Source organism: Capsella rubella, unplaced genomic scaffold (assembly GCF_000375325.1).
Source record: "Capsella rubella cultivar Monte Gargano unplaced genomic scaffold, Caprub1_0 scaffold_8, whole genome shotgun sequence".
NCBI classification, from domain to species: Eukaryota; Viridiplantae; Streptophyta; class Magnoliopsida; order Brassicales; family Brassicaceae; genus Capsella; species Capsella rubella.
This window is the reverse complement of record NW_006238916.1, coordinates 1729285-1744113: the sequence shown is the minus strand read 5'-3', so window position 1 is coordinate 1744113 and position 14829 is coordinate 1729285. Positions and strand designations below refer to the sequence as shown.

Here is a 14829-nt window from a genome sequence, read left to right as displayed (position 1 = left end):
TGCTCCAATCATGAGATAAAGAGTCTAAAAGACTTTAAATATTAAGACATAAAAGAACCAAAGAGTTCTCTTGGTACCCTCGGCTTGCTCCAGTCATGAGATAAAGAGTATAAAAGACTTTGAATATTAAGACAAAGGCATGACAGAACCAAAGAGTTCAGTTTGGTACCCTCGGCTTGCTCGGATCATAAGAGACAAAAGACTTTGATATTAAGACATAAAAGAACCAAAGAGTTCTCTTGGTACCCTCGGCTTGCTCCAATCATGAGATAAAGAGTCTAAAAGACTTTGAATATTAAGACAAAGGCATGACAGAACCAAAGAGTTCAGTTTGGTACCCTCGGCTTGCTCGGATCATAAGAGTCAAAAGACTTTGATATTAAGACATAAAAGAACCAAAGAGTTCTCTTGGTACCCTCGGCTTGCTCCAATCATGAGATAAAGAGTCTAAAAGACTTTGAATATTAAGACAAAGGCATGAAAGAACTAAAGAGTTCTCTTGGTACCCTCGGCTTGCTCCAATCATGAGATAAAGAGTCTAAAAGACTTTAAATATTAAGACATAAAAGAACCAAAGTGTTCTCTTGGTACCCTCGGCTTGCCCCAATCATAAGATAAAGAGTCTAAAAGACTTTGATATTAAGACATAAAAGAACCAAAGAGTTCTCACTAAGTCAGATCTATTTGGATGGGTAGTGCATGCATGTAAGGAGATCAGTTGTGAGTTGTTGGATGGTAAAAACGACCAACATACGAAAGAAGCTTTAGTACAAGAATGTGATTTGTTGGATGGTAAAAACGACCAGCCAGATTAAAGAAGTCTCAAAACGAGAATGTGATTTGTTGGATGGTAGATTAAAGAAGTCTCAAAACGAGAATGTGATTTGTTGGATGGTAAAAATGACCAACAGATTAGAGAAGTCTCAAAACGAGAATGAGAGTTGTTGGATGGTAAAAACGACCAGCAGATTAAGGAAGAATGATAGTTGTTGGATGGTAAAAACGACCAACAGATTAAGGAAGTCTTAATACAAGGATGTGATTTGTTGGATGGTAAAAACGACCAACAGATTAAGGAAGAAAGAGAGTTGTTGGATGGTAAAAACGACCAGCAGATTAAGGAAGAATGAGAGTGTTGTTGGATGGTAAAAACGACCAACAGATTAAGGAAGAATGAGAGCAGCAGATTAAGGAAGAATGTGATTTGTTGGATGGTAAAAACGACCAGCAGATTAAAGAAGTCTCAAAACGAGAATGTGATTTGTTGGATGGTAAAAACGACCAACGGATTAAGGAAGAATGAGAGTTGTTGGATGGTAAAAACGAGCAGATTAAAGAAGTCTCAAAACAAGACATTGAGCTGAGAACTTTTAGACCAAAGACTTGAAAAAGTTTAGCCCAACGACTTATAAAAGTTGAAAGAACAAGATACTTGAAAAAGAATATGCAGCGAGATTAAACTTGGTACTACATAATATAAACGAATGAGGTAAGTATATGACATTCACTTAAAACGAAAACTAACAAATTCTGTTTTTTTTTTCAGGTATGTGCTTCCGAAGGTGCTCAGGCTGTGGAGATTTTGAGTAGATTTCAAGTGTATAACAGACTTCTTTGACAGGTATATGCTTTTCAAACCTCTTAGTTTTAAGTTGATACAGTTTTGAAAATCATAAGTGAGAGACACATACATGATTTATAGACTATTTTGATTTTTTCTGGTAAGTACTTCAAAAGATGTTGATATTCTACGTTTAGTAGAGTTTATGACCAGGTAATATATATGCTTATCTCGAACATTACAGTTTGTGATAAGTTTTTATTCTCTCTGTTTTAGTGCTTATGCATCATCATGTCTCTTATTCTATATAATGGATGCATTCTTTCTTAGGATTATTAGTCAACTGTGGAATCTTATTATGATTATGATTAGTCAATTTCTATAGATTATGATTGTAGCTTCCTTGAATGAATTTTGCATCATACACATGAGTAGAATTTACTTTGGCTACTGGAACGTTACATTGTGTATTAAAAATACTCATTATCTTTGTATTGGTCTCATGTAGATACTTCCTTTAAATGTATATGATACTATTGCACATTGTGGTAATAATATTATTGAATCTCAAATGTATTTGCTTTGTGTTATGCTCTAAACCGTTGGTGATTCTTCTGAGCATGTGAAACCACATTTTAGAATTCTGCATTATCAACTATATAATTGTTGAAACCACATTTTGGATTGCTGTGTTATATTCTACATTATTGTATCCCTTGTCTTGAGTCTTTACTATACACTAACTGAAATTTCATGTTTATAAAATTGATGCATGTACGAGTCTTTTGTACACGTTTATTTTGAACTTAGCTGAGACTCCTCCAGATTATGGTGGTATTTTACTTCAGTCATGAATAGACTTGTTTTGTGTTGTGTTTAGTTCAAACATGTGAAGTGACATTCTCATATTTTGCATTATACAGATGATTAGTACCACTTGTAGTTGTTGGCTTGAACTTTATAATTCAATGATTGGAGTATCTCTTTTATTGCACTAGTGCCTATGTTTTGATCTCTTAGCTTACAAAATCCATGGAGCTTGGAACCTAATTGAATCACTGGTCTATTTAGTTAGAATATGCAATGAATATTTCTTTATTATTTATCATAAGGTCTCTTTTTAATGAAATGGATGCATGTATGAATCTCATGTACGTATTACGTATATATTTATGCTAGTATTTGCTTAATCCATGAATGGATTTGTTTTGTGTTATGCTTTGAATCCTTGGTGATTGGTTCAGACACGTGAAGTGACATTCTCAGTTTTTGCATCAAAAATCTGACTACTTGTACTCTCTGCCTTGATTTTCTAACAATATAGTGATTGAAATGTATATGTATATGTTATTGTACTAGTGTATCTCCTTTGGTCCCTTAGTCTTATATGTTATTGCACTGGTATATCTACTTGAAATTCTATTAAATCACTGTCACTGGTGTATTTCGTTTAATATGCAATGGATATTTCTTGTACCCCTTTTCTTGAGTCTTTACTATACAAACTGAAAATATCATAAGGTCTCTTGTTTTATAAAATGGATGCATGTACAAGTCTCTTGTACATATTTATTTTGAACATAGCTGAGACTTGTTTTGTGTTATGCTCAGTTCCAACATAGGTGAGACTCCTACTGTAGTTTACTTGAATCATGAATGAACTTGTTTTGTGTTATGCTCAGATCAAACATGTGAATTGACATTCTCAAACTTTGCATTATACATTGATGATTAATGTGTTAGATTTTACCACTTCTATTTGTTGGCTTGAATTTTACAATACATTGATTGGAGTGTCTCTTTTATTCACTAGTTCTATCCTTTGGTCTCTTATTCTTACAAAATCGATGGAGTTTGGAACTCAATTGAATCAATAGTCTATTTAGTTAGAATGTGCAATGTGTTGTAAGTTTTTTTTTATTCTCTCTGTTTTGGTGCTTTTGTAGTTGACTTGAATCTTGAAAGTATTTGTTTAACGTTATACTCTGAACCTTGGGTGATTTTTAAAACATGTGAATGACATCCTAGAGTTATGCATCATACACTGAGAAAATGTAGTTTTTACTTTGGTAATGGAACATTACATTGTGTGTTTAATATACTTACTATCTCTGTTTCGGTGTTTGTTTGTAGATATGTTCTTTTAAATGTATGTGACAGTTATGCACATTATGGTAATAGTATTGTTGAATCTCGAATGTATTTGTTATACATTATGCTCTAAAGCCTTGGTGATTGTCTAAGCATGCGAAACCACATTTTGAAGTTATGTATTATCAATTGATGATTACTATGCTAGATTTATAAATTGTACCCCTTGGCTAGAGTCGTTACTATACACTAACTGAAAATATCGTAAGGTCTCTTGTTTTATTAAATGGACAAGTATGTACATATTTATTTTGAATGTAGCTGAGAGACTCATGCAGGTTGTGGTACTTTTTTACTTGAATCATGAATGGATTTGTTTTGTGTTAAATGCTCTGAATACTTGGTGATCAGTTCAAACATTTGAAGTGCCAATCACGAGTTTTGCATTATACACTAATGATTATTGTGTTAGATTGTACCACTTGTACTTGTTGGCTTGATGTTCTTACAATATAACGATTCGAATATCTCTGGTATTGCACTAGTTGTCTATCCTTTGGTCTCTTAGTTAGTCTTACAAAATCGATGGAGTTTGGGACTCTATTGAATCGCACTGGTGTAATTACACAGAAATATGAATTGGATATTTCTTGATTATCTACCATAAGCTCTCTTGTTTTATGTATCATAAGATCTCTTCTTCTATGAAATGGATGCATGTATGAGTGTCATGTATAAGTATTTATTATGAACGTATCTGAGGCTCCTGCAAGTTGCAGATTAGGCTAAGTCTTTTGCTTAAATCGACTTATTTGTTCTGTGTTATGTGCTTTGAATCCTTAGTGATCGGTTTCAACTTTACACATTCTCAATTTTTGCATCGTACACTGATGATTATTGTGTTAGATTTTACCACTTATACTCTTTGTCTTGATTGGTATGAGTTATTGCACTAGTGCCTATCTTTTGGTCCAATAGTCTTATAGAGTCGATAGAAATTTCGAACTGTGTTGGTATGATAAATTTGTTGTTTGTTTGGTTGAAATGGACAATTTGTATTTCAATGTTAGTTTTGTTAGAAAACAAAACTGTATGTTCTTTATTTTTTTAGATTTATGTTGGGTTATAAACTATGTCTTGTCATGTACACAGTTCTTGCATTTCACTTGGTAAATTTTTTATCATTATTCTTTGGATGATACCATCTTGACTTATGCGTCTTGCATCTTGGATTAGTTAAGTGTGGTAAACCTGATTAAACTTTACATTAAATACATATTCGTGTATATATATATATATATATATATATATATATCTTAAACTATACCCAATTTAAGGGTATTTCGATGTGTATGATTGGTTATGACTTATGAGTATCCATAGAGAATGTTTTAGATAAGACTTTAAATTCAATATTTTGTTTAGTGCTTGGTATTTTATATGATTGAACCTATATAACTTGAACTCTACAAATACACCAAAATAAGTTAGATATTGAAAGAAACTGGGAGTGGACAAAATATTTGTTTTGGAAATATTACAAAATAAAGGAAAAATTCATATAATATCCCAAATTATATAGTAGTTTTCAAATAAATAGTGTAGTTTTTCCTTATTAACTTGTATAAATTTATATATATATATATATATCAAATAAAAATAGTATGTGAACAATTGTTCCTCTAATTGGTTTTTATAAGCCAATTCTATAGTTATTGTTGACAGAAAAAAAAAATAGTATGCTACAATAAAATATAAACCCTAAAATCTATAATATTAGAGTATTTTGTAAACGAAAATATCTATATTTTATAAGGTGTAAAAGAAATATTCTGCATTCACACATATTTGGGCTCTCACGTGTTTGTGAATTTAATATATTTGACTAATGTATCATTCAACGTGAGAAAAAGTTTTATACGTACTTTATTATTAGTTGTAGATTACACTTTTTAAAAACCAGTAATGATGTCATTCGAGTGTCGGATGCACAGACGAACAGGCAACAAATGGAGTCGACCTTTGTAATCACGGGATTAAATCACTTAACCCGATGTCCTAATTGGTATTTAATTTTTGATTATGTCGATGCTACATGTGGTATATCTTGATCACGTGCTGCTACCAATGCAAACAACTTTATAATTTATAGTATGCAAAAAAAATATTTATAGTATGCTCTCGTGTTCGGTACTTGAATCCGGTTTCAGGTAAGAACCGTTCGGGTTTGGGTGTATCACATAGAGAAATTTAAGATCTAATAGGATAAATGTAAATTTTTTGGTTCGGATTTTGGTTCAAATTTTTTCGGATTCAGATCGGACTGGGTATAGTTTATTACTCGTATATATATATAATTGTTCTTCTATTGGGTAATAAATTTGGATTTAAGAATTATATATGGATGTGGTTAGCTTATAAAATTAAGCTGAAAAGTGCAAATCCAAGTTAAAAAAAAAGGTCCCTTGGTGAACACGTGACCTCTCTACATCCACTTCCTAGTTATATATGGAATAGGTATTCTCATGTTGGCTTATACGTTTTGGCTATAAACAAGATCTAGACTCTTCTCTTTGGGGAGTTTCTTCTAACTCTTTTTGTTGTGCCACTATCTATTTGATTTGTGTTGTTTTGTTCCTCTGTTTTAACAAAGACAAAGAGAACATTACTCTCTTACTTTGCTGTTTTGTTTCTCATCATAAAACACCAGATTACTTTGAATATGATTTAATAAAAAGTTCAAATTCAATAGTACTGGATTAGATAAGTGATTTAAACAAAAAATCACAAGTTGAATAACCAGTGATTAAAAAATAAATCGAAAGTCTTATAAAACTCAGGTTTCAATACAGAAGGTTTCAATAAATGTATTTATCAGAGTTTTTTTTCTTTCTGTTAAAGGTTTTGTGAGGCTTTAACATAATTATATGGGTTAAAGGATAACTAATCAAGTCTGCAATATGAGTACACTATGTTAAGAAACTATAATACACTTATTAGTTGCTTCAACGACACCTTTTTTTTTTGTCTTAAGGAAGCAAATAAGGAAGAACAAGAAACAAAAGGCATGAAAAAGATTATATTATAAGGTTAAGCTTCAACATTAACTAGGCTTTCGTTCTGTGTTTATTAAATACGCGAAATATATTCGAACAATAGCTGAGATGTTGTTGAAGCCCTAGGAAGATGTTTCAACTTCTCCATCATCATATGTTTCTCTTCACGATTCCTTTTCAAGTTGTATTGCAGATTGATTATCGCGGTATTTAAACACTTAGAGTTGGCTAAGACGTATCTCAAGAACTGTTCCTCTCCTTCTGTTCCTCCATATTCTTTCCACTTAAAGGTTTCGAGCTGCGAAGACAAGCATCTTGGAGTGCGGATTGGTTGGTTCCATGAAACTGCAATGTCATTGGCGTCTCCGCAATCCTGCGAAGCAACGATGGTGATATTTTAAACACATTTTGAGTACTTTATATAGGTTTTAAAAGTCACAAAACAAAGCTAGAAGAGGAAAAGATATATACACTTACAAAATCTACCCATAGTTCTTTTAGATTTGGTGAGTTTTCAAGTAAAGATTTGAGTGGTTCGAACCAATCTGATTCTCGTGGACATATTCTTAACTTTAAAAGTCCAGAGAATTTGATAGTGCTATTACACACAAGCTGCGACTAAACAAACACACAACGTCAGTACTCATAAGGAAAAACTAAGAAGGATACTAATTAAAAGATAGTTCTATATAATACCATTTCATTAGACAAAAATAACTGAAGAGATGAGACCCAAGAAATAGAACTTAGGGGGAGTTATTGGGAGATTGATTTTAAAAGAGTTTGTGGATTTCAAAAGTTTAGAGATTTTAAGATTCTTAAAAAGATTTGTTGATTATAAAATAATGTTTACCCAGATTTTTAGAGTTTAATAGATTCTTCATATGATAGACTTTACAAATCCTTATGATAATTGCAGTATTTTGAAAGTTGTTTTTAATGACTAAATAGGTAAGGAATCATTAAACCAATAACACTAGAATTTGATAGAATTGGAAAATCAATAAATACTCAACTTTTTGAATAACAAAGGATTTTAAATAGAATTACAAAATACATACACCAATAACAAGAGATTTTATTAAGAATCTAATAATCCGTACACCAATAACAATAGAATCTTAAACTCTAAAAATCTTTAAAAGTCATTCTCCCAATAACCCGCCCTTAGAAACTTTTCATTAGTGCAAGAGGCAAGATTGATATATGCACACTTGAGAAAAGGCATATTCTCGATCGAGCTAGAGTCTCCGAAAGAATCATGGATGCTAAATTCCTCTAATCTCGGAGTATTGATAACCAAGGCATGTTCTTCATCATCATCTTCATCATAACTAGTACTATAAAATAATTCCAATAAAGAAGGAACATTTATAGTGAACTTTTTCACATTGTCTGCAGTCTTTTTCCGAATCACGAATAGATTCTTTAGAACCGGGCAGCCCGATAATAACCTTACAACAGAATCCTCATCTTTATACACCACACAGTCTAGACTGAGCTCTCTAAGAGATGGTAGGCATGCGGGAGAAAGAACATCCACAAGAATCTTGTGAGAAAGAGTCAGTTTCACGAGAGATTCGCAGAAGTAAAGGCTACTAGGCAAGGTGGTTGGATCTGCAGACCAGGAGAGCACGAATTCTAGGTCAAGTAAGCAGCGAGAAACAGCGTTTGCAACCCACTTTACGACATCAACATCAGTAGGACATAATTGACCGAGTTTCACGCATAAGCTGTCTATTACAGGTGCCTTGTGTAATTGCATCGATTTGTCAAGAAGATTCCAAACGGTGTTTTTCATTTCCTTGTACCATACGGCAGCGTCATAGACATTGTCATCGTTGAAATCAGCATAATCTTGAACATCGTTGTCTTTGTACTCAAGTGTTGGTATCATTGTCCAAATAGAGAGCCATCGTTTCGACAGAAACATGGTAGCCACTGCGTCTTTTATTGGGACAAGACTCAATATCCTTACAAGCAAATCTTCGGGTAACTCACTAATCTTGTCTTTACAAATTGTCTCTTCAACGATCGCAATTTTTTTGTCTTCTGTCATCTTCACGAGGCAAAAACCCTAGTTGCCGAAAAGCCAAAGAAATATGTAATAGGCTTATTCGTAACCGGTACTTAAATCTATCTTAACATTTTTTACTAAAATCTATCTATCTTTAACATTTTTGACCTACATCTTGTACAAAAATCTATTTTGGGTTATAAATTTTTATTTTGTAATATTTACATAAATAAACCTTTGTCATTTGAATAGATAACAAAACTTAAAAGTAAATTTTGTAATTATATCACAAGCAAATAGCAAAATTTGAAACAAATATTTATTATATCAGAAAAATTTCCTAATCTCTCTCTTATAAATCGAATCTCTCTCCAATATATTTATATAATCTTATTTATTTTTAATTTATTTTATTATATAAAACATATGTATAATGCAAAAGACAAAACAATTTCGCATATTTTGCAATTAAAATTTTTGAAAACGGATGTATATTACTCATTCGGTAAAAGAAAATAACGTATGTACAACGTCTACATAAGATAAAATATTTTCAGATTATATTTGAAAATCATTATAAATATGACTAATATGCTCTCAACTAAAAATGAGCAGGAAATTTGATTTCTCAGCATCCAAATAAAAATTAAAGAATTATTAATATTTTAACTCTAATAAAAATAAATATATAATAATAACATTGTACATGAATATGATTGACGGGTTTGAGTTTACATAAATATGATTATATTTCTCTTACGGATTGTCTATATTTAAAATCTTTTACGGGTTAAGTCAAAATATAAAAAAAAAATTGAAAAATCGTCTCCGCAGTGCACCGCAGGTTAAAACCTAGTGTCTTCAATAAATCGATCCAGAAAAATAATTAAGCTAATCAAAAGTTACACCTAATAATTAACTACCTTGCCAAAAAATTAATAAAACTCACAATTACTGTACATAACAGTAAAGAGAAATTTTGGTTTTTGTACTTTTACTAGAGCTTAATGGCTCAATCTTCCAACGAACTTCTATCAAAAATTAAAATTTACTTTTTGCAAAACTAATGTTTTCAATAAGCGAAAAAGGATATGAAAATCAACTAGTCAAGTTTACAAGAGTTAGAAAGGTTAAGCTTCCACATTAGCTGGAGTTGAGATGTTGTTTAATAGACTGAAATATATTCGAACAGTAGCTGAGATGTTGTTGAAGCCCTATGAATATCTTTCAACTTCTCCATCATCAAATGTCGCTCTTCATGATTTCTTTTCAAGGTGTCTTGCATATCGATTGTCGCAATATTTAAACACTTAGAGTTGGCTAAGACGTATCTCAAGAATTGTTCCTCTCCTTCTGTTCCTACATAATCTTTCCAAATAAAGATTTCAAGCCGCGACAAAACTATAGATGTGAAAGTCCACTAATCTCGGAGTATCGACAACCAGGGAATGTCCTTCATCATAACCAATTTCGAATTTTCGAATTCATTTTATTATGCACATTATTTTTAGGAAATTATTATGAAACATCACCACATAAATGTAATGTATGAATCATAAAAAAAATTTCCAAAAAGAAACATTCTTGAATAGTTTTGACTGGGCCCTGGGGCCCATTTGCCAAGACCCAAGACCAAGCCCAAGCCCAGCCCGGCTCGGCACGGCGCGCGCGCATGTGTGTGTTTTGCATAACGGTCCATCATCTCATGCACCATAGTCTCCATTTCCCATAGCTAGTGAACCTTGATATAAGTGTAGCACTATATATACTAGTGGGAAAATTTTCCAATCTTCCAATGTGGGACAAATGCACATATTTTTTATAAAATGCTTTTACTCTAACCACTTTGGAGATCTATTTCTCATTCATTATAACTTCAATTTTGACAAGTAAGTACACTAACTTATAGTGCTTATTACAAGGAATTCAAAGATTCCAACATCCGGTCATTCCGACGACGGACGTCACCGGAAAAGTGGCAGAAGCCATTGTGTCAAAATGTAGTTCCAACATTTTATTGGGACAAGACTCAATATCCTTACAAGCAAATCTTGGGGCAACTCACTAATCTTGTCTTCACTAATTCCTCAACGATCTCAATTTTTTTGTTTTTTGTCATCTTCACGAGGCAAAAAACCCTAGGAGCCGAAATCAAAAGAAATAGGTAATAGGCAATACTAGGGGTGAACCTATATATTTACTCCTTTAAACAATAAAATCAAAGTAATATGCGCCACGTCATATTATATAAAAATAAAATAAAAAACTTATAAAAATAAAATCTATATATATATATATAACTACTTTTTTACAAACCCCAATCGTATACACTTTTGTTTTAGTTGTAAAATCTGAAATCTAACCACTTTTTTATAAACTCAAACCGATATATAATTTCGTTTTAATTGTTAAATCTAAACTAGAATCCTCCTTTATAAACCCAAACCGATATAGACTTTCGTTTTAATTATAAAATCTAAACTCTAATCCTACTTTATAAACTCAAACAGACATTTAAATTTGTTTAATTGTAATATCTAAACCCTAATTCTCTTTTATAAACCCAAACCGATAAATAATTTTGTTTATTTGTGAAACCTAAACCCTAATGTTTATTTATAAATCCAAACCAAAATAGAATTACGTTTATTTATAAAAAATAAACCCTAATCTTTTTATATAAAAACTCAAACCGAGATATAATTTCGTTTGATTGTAAAATATAGACTCTAATCCGTCTTTTATATAACGAAGCCGACATCTAATTTTTCTTAATAAAAAGTCTATAAATTTTGTTTCTTTAATTTGGTTTATTTTTACTCATTTTAGTTTTGATTTTTTATTATTATAATATGACGTGGCATATTGCTCTAATTTTATTGATTAAGGTAAGAAGTAGGCATGACCACAGTTACGGTTAATGCGGTTACGGTTAATTAACCACCGGTTAACGGTTATGATTTTCTTTAACCATAATCTTAACCATTATATATACGGTTAAGACGGTTACGGTTATATACGGTTATGGTTAATTACGGTTACGGTTAAATACAATTACGGTTATTTGATTATTATTATAATGTTAATATTAGAGGAAAAATTATATAATTCTAACTTTTATAATAATAATAAAATAATATATGAGATAATATTTATTTTACAAATAAAATAGATGTGATTCAAATATTTATAGTAAATTTGTTAAATAATTATGAGTTGTTGCTTAAATACAAAATCAATGATTTTGGTTAATGAAAAATAAAATTTTAAAATCGGTTAGATTTATTAGAAGACACAATAAACCATTTAAAATAATGTTTTATTTAGAAAAATTAAGTAACAAAAACCTTTGTTTAATAATATAGATGATGTTTATTAAAATCTATTTAAAAAAAAATTGGTAAGCTAATTAAAAAAATTTAGTCACTATCTTCTTCTGATCTCGTTGAAGATACATCACTATCATCAATATCTTCTGATTCTTTATCATCTCGAACGAGTTTGGACAGTGAGTATTGCATTGACAAGTTTTGTTGGAGGTTCTCGAAATCAGGGTATTGGATCGAAACCGAGAAACTCAACATCAAATGCACAAAAAAATAAGATTAAAATAGTTTAGTATAAAATATTATGATTATTCACAAGTTTAACTTGTTGTATTGCTTTTAATAAGGTGAAAATCTTATCCAAATATTAGATGTATTTTTTCATTGTATACAATTATATTTATAATTTATTTTAAAGATTAAAACCGTATGGTTAACCGGCGGTTTATTACGGTTACGGTTAATTAACGGTTACGGTTAGTGTTTTTTTATAACCGTAACTAATTTATTTATACGGTTAACGGTTAAGATTTTTAACCGGTTTAAACGGTTACGGTCCGGTTACGGTTAGAAATACGGTTAAGGTTAGCTTTTGGTCATGCCTATTAAGAAGGGGTGAATATGTAGGTTCACACATAGAAGTAGAACCCTCAAAAAGAAGGCTCCAAAGGGATGAGTGAGATAGGAAATCTTTTCGAAAGAAAATGGAGATAACAAATGTGGAGTTAGGGTTGTGCAAGGAGAATTATGAAACTTGTTCAAAGAATATGTGAAGATTCACGCACGGCACAAATCGAAAGGTTAAATTTTAAACATTTCTAGTAGATTTTGATAAAGTTTGAAAGTGGATATTTTTGAAACTCCCCTTTGAATGTTGAAATTATTGGTTTAATTTTGTGGTATTTTGGAAAAATGTACTTTAGTGGTATTTTTGAAAAATAAAACTCATAATGGTATTTCCAAATATTAGTGGTATTTAAGAGAATTCTCCTATATAAAATATAGGGATCCGATGGATGGATTACTGAACTATGCAAAAAATTTAGGCTTTCTCATATGTTAATAAGATTCTAAGTGGTTGAGTCGATACTAAAATAAGGGGTTATACAATTTTAAGTATGTTTTTAAATAAAATAGGAAAATTTAAAAATAATCACGGACCCGGAATAAGGGACGAAATGCTACATCCAATTTTTTAAAACATTTTTAAATCTAAAATTTAAGTTTAAAAATATTTCGTTAGTAAAAAACATGTTATATAGTAAAATTAAAAAATTCAGTTAAAATATCAAACTAATTTACTGTTTTTTTTTTTTTGTAAACCATCAAAATATTTTACGTATAATCTGATTTGTGAAAGAAAATAAATAAATACATTTTACATGTTGAAACTTGTACACCAAAACTTACATACCCGAAAGAAGGAACGGGATGCTAAGTCGGTTTGTTTTCAACATATTAAATTTAACGCTTAAGTTTGGAAATATTTGCTTAGTAAAAAAACATGTTGTATAGTTAAAAATAAAAATTTCAAAATAATTTAGTTAAATATTATTTGTGGAAAATTAAAATTAAGGTTATTAAATTTAAATACGTATAAACATGTTGAACTTATGCACCAAAACTTACGGACCCGATGAAAGGGACGGGATACTAAGTCCAGTTTGTTTTCAACGTATTTAAATTTAACAACTTAATTTTAAAAATATTTAATAATAATATATTTAAACCGGTTTATTGAAAAAAAAACAGTTGGATATAAAATTAAGGTTATTAAATTTAAATACGTGTAAACATGTTGAACTTATACACCAAAACTTACGGAACCGATGAAAAGGACGGGATGCTAAGTCCGGTTGGTTTTCAACATATTTAAATTTAACAACTTAATTTTAAAAATATTTAATGATAATATATGTATACCGGTTTATTGAAAAAAATAGTTAGATAAAGCCTTGTTACATTGATTTTAAAATATGAAAACTTTAATCTAAATTTTCTATTTGTTTTTGAAAAGAAAAAAAAAATATTTTAAAATTTTAGCCAAAAATGATAAAATTCATATGGTAAAAGACGTTGATGTGTAGTTTACTAATAAGAAATGAAAAACCAAAACTTTTTTCTTTTAACTACTTTTTAGAAATCATTAGTCATTATTATTATAATCTAAAAATAAAAATAAAAGAAAGTAAGTATAATACCTGCAGATTCACAAGAGATAGCCGGAATCAAACCGGTGAAGATACCCGGAATTAAACCGGTGATTGTTCCCACTACCCCCTGGCCCGAGAAGATAGCCGGAATCAAACCGGTGACGTACCCCTCGACCTGAGAGGAGCATTGGCCAAAGATTGGAGAGTCGCAACTCTGTGTTTCCTATAGCGAGTTTCCACAACGAATTATAATACCTTAAAAAAAAACCAACACATAGAGATAGAGAGAGACACATATAACCTGAGAACATTGGTTAATTAAGTAAGGTACCGTTAAAATTTGTAAGAGAGACATAGACTTGCGAGTATATAGCTAGACTACTATATGGAAATCAATAATAGTGAATTTTAAAGACATAGACTCTTACAAATTTTTTATTCAAATGATATGGAAATCTGCTTTAAAATTCACTATTATTGATCACAATTATGAAGGATCTAAGAAGATTTACATTGTTAAAAAATACAATAATACAAGACAAATCTTGTGGTTTTAAATGGAATTTGAATTAATTTTTACAAAAACTCATATAAAAACTTATAAAAATTTAAATCACTTAAAGTA

At 30.6% G+C, this 14829-nt stretch overlaps 1 protein-coding gene across 1 annotated transcript; it reads right to left on the bottom strand.

Moving 5' to 3' along the window:
* Positions 1–7846: 7846 nt before the first annotated feature.
* Positions 7847–8767, bottom strand: LOC17875190 (putative FBD-associated F-box protein At1g05080). The gene is made up of 2 exons (XM_023781901.1): positions 8573–8767; positions 7847–8512 (listed from the first exon to the last, which is right to left on the bottom strand). The coding sequence occupies exons 1-2, from the start codon at positions 8765–8767 to the stop codon at positions 7847–7849; spliced, it is 861 nt and encodes a 286-aa protein (XP_023637669.1).
* Positions 8768–14829: the final 6062 nt, after the last annotated feature.

Excerpts from the sequence above, each read along its gene's own strand:
- LOC17875190 (XM_023781901.1), bottom strand. The coding sequence starts at position 8,767 with ATGACAGAAGACAAAAAAATTGCGATCGTTGAAGAGACAATTTGTAAA. Across the intron at positions 8,513-8,572 it reads TTGAGTACAAAGACAACGAT|GAAATGAAAAACACCGTTTG; the intron begins GTTCAAGATTAT and ends GTATGGTACAAG.